This window comes from Gobio gobio (assembly GCF_949357685.1).
Source record: "Gobio gobio genome assembly, chromosome: 11".
In the NCBI taxonomy this organism is placed as follows: domain Eukaryota; kingdom Metazoa; phylum Chordata; class Actinopteri; order Cypriniformes; family Gobionidae; genus Gobio; species Gobio gobio.
This window is the reverse complement of record NC_137104.1, coordinates 9145462-9153897: the sequence shown is the minus strand read 5'-3', so window position 1 is coordinate 9153897 and position 8436 is coordinate 9145462. Positions and strand designations below refer to the sequence as shown.

The 8436-nt window shown below is 39.2% G+C and overlaps 1 protein-coding gene across 1 annotated transcript; it reads left to right on the top strand.

Moving 5' to 3' along the window:
* The first annotated feature begins 309 nt into the window (after window positions 1-309).
* LOC307133721 (serine/threonine-protein kinase pim-2-like) lies at window positions 310-6722 on the top strand. The gene is made up of 9 exons (XM_079828943.1): window positions 310-1196; window positions 1418-1510; window positions 1703-1948; window positions 2707-2913; window positions 3044-3138; window positions 3313-3363; window positions 3583-3964; window positions 4065-4244; window positions 4816-6722. The coding sequence occupies exons 1-9, from the start codon at window positions 1163-1165 to the stop codon at window positions 4839-4841; spliced, it is 1314 nt and encodes a 437-aa protein (XP_079685069.1). The 5' UTR covers window positions 310-1162; the 3' UTR covers window positions 4842-6722.
* Window positions 6723-8436: the final 1714 nt, after the last annotated feature.

The window sequence follows — 8436 nt, the reverse complement described above, 5'->3', positions numbered from 1 at the left end:
TCCAAAATGTACACACAACTTATAATTCCAAGGGGACGAAATAGCACTTGCAGAAAAACATTTACTGAGAAACTGGGAAGCTATGCTAGTGTAGCTCGTGCAGCGCTGTCGGAATCAATCCGTGCATATATAAGAAAACTTAACATTTTGCAGTTTATTTAGTAATTGTTTAAGGCCATTTTGCGATTTCAATCCTCATAAAATAACATTGACGGATGGTAATGTATTGTGCTCTTGGGGGCCCCCTGGTGGCCAGCTCGCTTATGCCTTGGGCCGGCTCTGGGCGGACACACACACACACACACACACACACACACTCACTCACTTACTCGCGCGGATACACGCACACACTTGCGGGCGGACACACACACACACACACACACACACACACACACACACACACACACACTCGCGGGCAGACACACATTATGTTTTATACAAAGTTCGGGAGAAGCAGAGGTACTCTGAAGGTACTCTGGGTTCGGGCCAAATTCAGAACTCGAAGCCCTCCCCCCGGACAGCACGCCAAATACGCATTTAAATTATTCTCAGTTAATAATTTATCTTAATAATTTATAATTTAACAATTACAGATTAAGACTTTTTATTAAAGAAAACTAATTAAGAACAAATTAGAGAACAAATTAAGTTCATAACTATTCAATAAATATGTTCAGATCGATGCGGGGTCACGTGCTCTGCTCATATGAATGATTTGAATTTGAGTTGCTATGGCGACGCATGTTATGAACATTGTTATGAATTGATTCTGACTCATATGCAGGCGCACTGATCGCGATCTGTTGTTGAGAGAGACGAGGCGAATTCAAAAACATTTGCAGAATATTTTCTGTGCTGACTGAGATTTTGAAGCTGTTCGGACGATTCCTGAGACAAGAGTTTTATTCTGGAAGAACAACGCAGGAGATATCCTTTACACAGAGTTATATTTTTGAGTTTTAGTTCTTATTATTTCTATAGTGCTATCTTATTGTTCTTTTCTTATTTTAGGAGTTTCAAATTTTATTTCTTTTTATTTTTTATTTTTCTGGGAGGAGTATTTTTGAGGAGAGTTTATTGTATTGTATTGTATTGTATTGTGTTGTGTTGTGTTGTGTTGTGTTTTGTGTTTTGTATTGTTTTTATTCCAGATTGGAGGAGGATGTCGATGGCGAATATGACGGGTGAAACAGGAGGTGAGTGCTTTAGGTGTTTCATTTGTTTATGGGATGTTATGTTACTGAAATATTCCAGCCTCAGGCCGCTCCAAATCCAGGAGAGCCACTTTCTCTCAGACGGCTGGTCAGGAGGTTTGGAGACCCTGTTCTGTTCTGATGACCGACCCAGACACAGATCCAGGAGCTTCCTACACATTTAGCACTTCTGTCTTCTGAGTTTTGTGTTTCTGTGTCCACAGGTCAGACGGACAGGAAGAGGGAGCGGCAGAGCGGCAGCCGGGAGAGCCAGGACGATGGACGTCCATCCACTCCATCTAAACTCTTTCGCAGAGGTCAGAATAGGCTTTTATTGAAGAAGTTATTGCTCAGTTATCAAATAATGTGTCATTGAAAATAGAAAGTTGAAAAATAAATAAATATAGTAACAATTTGATGTGACCACTGACATTGATTATTAATATGATAAGAAATATCTTCACCAAGCATCATGTCCATATCATCTTTGTCCCTCTCTGACAATATAGTGAGGCGGTTCTCTAGAGAGTCGTTGAGCCTCAGCAGCCGAGGCACGTACATCGTCGAATGGAGGTGGAGTGGCGATCGGTCGGATAGCCTAAGCGAACAGGGCAGTTCCAGCGACTGTTGTTTGTCCAGGTCCGACAGCCTCGAAGAGTGGATGTGCCCTCCGCTGCCAGGTCAAGTTCCCGTCGAGCCAACGGAGACTTCAAATGGCCTTATGGAGGCTTCACCAGTGAACAGGAGCTCAACAGGTGAGACTGAAATAAAGCTGGGCGGTGTAAAGTGTACAGATGGAGATTTTTGCTATTTCATATTTCATTCTGACAGTCACAGTACAGTCACATTTAATTTCCTTTTGCTGAAATTTTCTTTCTGGAATCAAAGGGGTGGTTCCGTGGTTTTTTTCTAGGCTTGGTTGTGTTTATGGGGCGCAGTATAACATGTCTTAATACTTCTTTTTTTTTTAAACGCCGTATTTTTATTCTTATATTTTACCTTTATTACACACCGCTGTCTCCACTGTCCTTTGAGCGGCTCGTTTGCTTCCTGCTTCTATGAAGCCCATCCCTCTGAAAAACGCAATGGTCTTAGATTGGTTAGATGGCCAAATGTAGTTTGTAGTTCTGCAACAGCTCTCTCTCTCTCTTTCGTAATGACTGCGACGTGGCCTCCCCACTTTGTTGCGTGTTCACGGGGGCAGTGTTTGTGTTAATAGCAAGGGTTTATGATATCAACAAACCGGGAAGAAGCTTGTTGTAGTCCAAACCGGCCGTTTTTGTAGGCAATAAACTGCCATAACTTTAAAAGACAATATCTAACTTTCAGCGCTGTAACTTTGCAGATACTGTTTATGCTCAAGCAGCAACATTACACACTAACTAAAGTTAAAAAAGTGAAATCGCATGCAACCACCCCTTTAACAGTAAAATGTAAGTTATGTCATTATATCACAGCCTAATTTGGCGTCAGAGATGTTTCTAATAATTCAGTTTTGTTTTCTTCATTTCAGAAAAACCTGCCGATTGTAAGAAGAGGAAAGGAGATCGTTCTTTCTTCAGGAACGTGTGTCAGGCTATGAGGCGCTCGCTCCTCTGCTGTTGTCTCGGTGCTGAGGATGTTGTGGAGCCGTTTGTTCCTCCAGCGGATCTGGAGCCAGAGCCCGATCCTGGTCCATCATCACCTGATCCAGATCCCTCCGGCGTCCAGCCAAATAACGGTCAATCCGCAGACATTATTCCTCCAACATTGTTTTAAACAGTATTATTATTTTCTTGTTTGCACTGATATTTTAAATATAAAACAAAGGATCTAGCAAGCTCATATATTTCTCATATTTTGTTTTTCAGACTCCTTTGAGACTCTCTATAACGTGGGAGAGATGATTGGATCCGGAGGATTCGGAAGAGTGTTCAAGGGAACACGGAAATGTGATGGCAAAACGGTAAAGCAATCTTGCTGAATTGTACAAACATTTTTGCTCTTGCATGCATCAAAACATATTTAATACAGATGGGTTAATACTTAGATGCTCAAATCATAAATTTTATGTGCAAAGTCAGCGGCTTGAACACTGTTACTGTTATTGAACTGTTATTGAACCTATTTTTTTTTGCAGGTTGCCATCAAGCAGATGCGCAAGATTAACAATGATCGTTATCTTGTTATTGTAAGTTGGTCAAAAGTTGAATGTGTATTTGTTGTTTAAGTGCTGATTACTGTAGTCAATACACCTGGAGGAAACATTAGGTGTAAATGTAATAGCTCAATAAACCTGGAAAGGCTCTGATGATCGTATCTATAAAGATCAAAGAAAAGTACATTTAAAAATGAGACGTTTTCTTCAGATTTTGACCCAGCTAACCTTCTGTCTACTACTTTTCTCTAGCCTGGGCATCCCACACCTCTGGTTACGGAAGTGGCGCTGCTGCTCATGATGAGGCAAGAACCCATAAGCCCCTTCGTCATACAAATGTACGACTGGTTTGAGCATCCTCGGAGATTCAGTCTCATTATGGAGTTCCCTGACCCCTGCGAGAACTTGCTGGACTTCATCCTTCGTGATCCTCCACTGGATGAAACCACAGCTCGGGTCATCATGATACAGGCTGTGCTGGCGGTGGAAAACTGCATCGAGCATGGCGTTTTTCATAATGATGTTCATGCACAGAATTTCCTGGTCAAGGCAAACACGCTAGAGCTCAAACTGATCGACTTCGGCTGCGGTCAGCTACTTAGTGCTGATGGCTACGAGAGGAACGTATACCGTGGTGAGTATTTTTGGAGTGTGGAAACCTGGATGTAGTGACTTTTTGATTATTTGATGCTTTGAAAAGATTGCTCAACAATGTGCAAATGTCTTGCTTACAGGATTACGGGATTACTGGCCGCCTGAAGTCTTCACAGAATCTCGATTCCACGCCGTCCCAACAAATGTCTGGGCTCTAGGAGTGCTGTTCTACGAGATGATGAACGCATGCTCTCCCTTTGGCAATAGAACGGAAATCACACGAGCCAAAGTTACATTTCAGAACCCCAACTTATCCGAAGGTGAGCGAAAAATATTGATAACATTGATAAACACACAAATAAAGCAAAGGCTCTGTTTAGAAACAGGTAAAGGTGAAGTATTTAAGATTTTTCAATGTTTTCAACATTCGTGTCACATGGTCATGACTAACCAGCCTCTCCTTAATAAAAATGTGTACAGAATGCAGAGATCTGATTAGCCAGTGCCTAGCCCGGGATCCAACGAAACGGCCGACGTTAGAGCAGATGTTACATCATGAATGGATTAGCTCAGGAGAAGTTCAGGAGATTCACTCGATCAGTGATTTCAGGTGTGAGGAAGTGTAACAGACAGAGTAGGATTATTATCATTTATCTTCAGTTCTGGATTATTGGTAGTGAGGTTTTCAAATTTGTGTTCATTGTTATAGTCAAGTCAGCTTCATTTATACAGCGCTTTATACAATACAGATTGTTTCAGAGCGGCTTCACAGTAATAAACAGGAAAATAACACAATCAGTGATGCGATTGCAACAATTCAGTTCTGTTGTAAATCAGCTCTAAAAAAACATTCATGAGTTCACATGTTCATATAATCTTTGTATTGGATAGGATATAACACTTGGTGGAGGGCTTGAGCCGAAGCCTGAAGTTCAACCCCGACCTGCTGACAGGAACCCAAGCCGCCGCACCAGAGATCAGAGCCGGCCCACGTCTGAGCAAGAACACGAGAGACCGAAGACTGGAAAGAAGTCATCAAGTCATCACGGCCACATTTGCTTTGTTTAGTCAAGACAACTCATCTTTATTTATATAGTTGTCACAGACTGACTGTGACCTCTGACTTTTATTTTGAAGGGACTGAACACGGGCATGTGCACACAACAAACTGTTTCCACCATTACACATACACACAAACTAATGCCGCGTTCCAGGCGACCTGTGACCCGTGTTTTTCCAACCTTCTACCCGTGAAAGTGCACCGGAACGGCAGTCAAACCCGTGACTTCCCACCCGTGAACTCGTAGTAGATCGATGTACTCCCAGTTACGAGCTCTGGCGTCACATAGCCCGCGAAGCAACAATGGCAGCCCCTACGGATGCGGTGTTTATGAAAGTCGTACATTAAAACCCAAATCGCTTTTTTAAAATAAGGTATTGTCCTAACGTTATTTATCTGCAAATGTTATGCATTATCAGCAGCTTTTCTAGCGTTAGCTCGTTTTCAGGCCATTGAGTGCAAGAATAAAATAATACCTAATACATTTCCAAATATACAAATAACGTAAAATAAAAGGTACAACAGCTTCTCTTGCCTTATGGGCCGTTTTTCTCCTCCGTTTCCCTCAAATAAGCAAGGAGTGAGCACCTTTGGTGATAGAAATGTTTGTAAATGAGTTCGGCGTGACTTTGCCTGGAACGCAGCATAAATGCCGGCAAAATGTACCATCCTGATGTAGTCGTGTGTTTGTAGCCCCGATGTCGGTGTTGTAACATCCCGTTCATCGTCCCAAGTTGTTAGTTTCATTGTTTTGTTTGTTTAATGCTGGAATTTGTTTAAATGTTTAATGTTCAGTGACGCATGCGGTTCTAATATCATTACACAGAGAGGAACACCAAAAATACTTTACACCATAAGAGTTTATTTCATTTCATTCAGTTATCAGTTTAACTTCAACGCTTTTCAAACAGCTAAACATCCCTTCTGGTTCACCTCTGTCGCGGAAATTCTCAATCCGTTTATCTGACTTCACCACGGACAATTCAAAACAACTCCCAGTTGTTAATATAAAACTACAGTATCTCGAGGTAATTCCCTTCTCGAATACATCGAACACAATTTCAATACTTTGAGGTAATTCCCCTCCCGAAGTAAGGTGACGGCGTCCCGTCGAGAAGCTACTATCGCTAGCGTTTACTCAAACACACATGAGCACACATATGACTGCACCTTTTTGGCTAAGTCTACATGGTCTTTGACCTGAACATCCTTAGTCTGCGTTTTTCTGTAATGTCATGCTAAATAACCCTTTGACCATTTCTGTGTTAATAGATGTAAATAATATATGATGTAGAGTTGAAATGTCATGAAGGTTTGTTTGTTTATGTCTTGTCACCTGTTTGTAACTTATAGGTTTTCCCCTAAAATGATATGTTCCAAAAATAGGAGGAGCCAAAGCCTATAAAAGAGGCAGCCATTTTAGGGGCAGGGGAGGGAGTGTGGAGAGATTCAATCTCGTTTGTGTTTTTTGGTCCTGTACATCGGCATAGCCAACTTACATTCGTGTATTGCAAATGTATTTTCCTCTGTATTATATTTGGATTATTTTTCTGTCTTCACTATTGCCACTGTATGTATTTATATTTTTCCACTTTGGGAGTTAAAACAACTCTGGACTGTGCATTTTTGTCCCTGTCACTTATTTTACACCTCTGTCCGCTGGTACATCCTGACAATAGTGTCTTATATGTGACCTGATGACCCCTTTGAATAAAAGTATCATTTGTTTGTTGAACGCACAGCCTTGCAAAGTACACTTCTTTTATTTATTTTTATTTTATTGATTTATTTGATAGGGATTATGCATATAAATGAACATTGTTGTATAAAAATACATCATGTAAATATGCCAGAATTAGTCAAAATAACTACTTTTCATCTGCAGTCCCTAGGCAGGTAACATAAGACTAACAAGAAGACAGCCCACAATCAAACAGCATTCATTCACTATAGAGTAAAATATACACATAATAATGACATGTACATTGATAAAACAAAAAGACACATAATGGCAAAGACATTGTTCATCCACCTCTATACTGCATTCAATAAACAGTGAAAATGTATGGGTGATAAATGTGTGAGTACATGTCTGGTTTTCTAGAAGCAACTGTTTTAAGTGAGTTTTAAAGGTTTTCAATGTAGGACATTCTCTTATTGGAAGGGGCAAACTATTCCAGAGTTTTCTGCCTATTACTGACAATACGTTTTGTCCAAAAGTGGTGCGCCTAAATGGTATCACACTGTCCCCTTTCACAGAGGCCTGTGTACTCAGTGGTGGAAATGGCCGAAAGTTGTTGTTGTTGTTTTTTAGTTGCAGTTCAAGAGGTCACAAAAACCTTCTAAATAAATTGTCCCCAGGTTAAATAAATCTGTTGAATGTTTTGGATGGTTACTGTACATCTCAGTTTAGTGCTTTGAAAATGAACAATTAAACATGTAAAGGTGAATCTAGTTATAAGGCAGTTATATATATATATATATATCAATTAAAAAAAGTAACTAATTAATCGCACATTCAACATCTGCGTTTTTAATATTTTTTCATTGTAATAATTCCACAGTTACTCTCCAAATTTATGTAGAAACAACTTAAAGACAGCATATTTGAAATATTTGTTGTAATGACACATTTTTATGAAAACTGCTACCGATGTCTCTGAATTTTTTTTTCTTCTTTTAAAACATTAATGATAGACATTCAACATTATTGTATAAATAAAAGCTATATCAATTCCAAGTGAACTTAAAACAATATTCACACAAACCTATTATAAAAAAATGTCTGGGGGTCATTTGGAACATTTCAAACTTGTGTGGGAAAAGGTTACACAAACAAGGCTTTTGTTACAGTATATTTTTTTGGAAAAAAAAAATTCTACATTATTTTCTGAATTCTACATTTTGTCTTCGGTTAGTTCACTAATATAGCCTACGCATCATTGATAAACCCTTGTTATAAAAAAAATATATTAATAATTCTCTCTAATTGGCCTCATTAGCAAAGCCCGCTAAAAAACACAAGACAAGCAGGGCCGTAACCACACCACCACACACATTGTAATATCAGAAAGCTTTATTAATGTTTTTACTGTAAAGTTGTGCACAAATTAATACAGTTATATAAAATGGCATCATTTTAAAATCCACTTTTAAAAAATATCTACATTTCTCATTTTCATTCATGATGATAAAGTGAACATGTGCTTTGGTTTAGTGGAGGATTGCTGCCATCTACTGGAAAACAAACACTTTTAAAATTAAAATAATACTATTTTTACCTTTATGTGTAGACATTTTAGACAATCATTATTATAACAATAGAAACATCTCTTATCATTTTTGGGGTGCGTGGTGAGATATAAGTAGCTAAACATTTAATATTTGACAACTGTTTATGATAGATGTATTCAACGACCCACAGTAATAATACAGTGATGTAAACTGTTCAT

Bases quoted from the DNA above. Each gene is read 5' to 3' on its own strand.
- LOC307133721 (XM_079828943.1), top strand. From the start codon at position 1,163: ATGTCGATGGCGAATATGACGGGTGAAACAGGAG. The intron at 2,914-3,043 runs GTCAATCCGCAG...TTTGTTTTTCAG, and splicing joins CGGCGTCCAGCCAAATAACG to ACTCCTTTGAGACTCTCTAT. The intron at 3,364-3,582 runs GTAAGTTGGTCA...ACTTTTCTCTAG, and splicing joins ATGATCGTTATCTTGTTATT to CCTGGGCATCCCACACCTCT.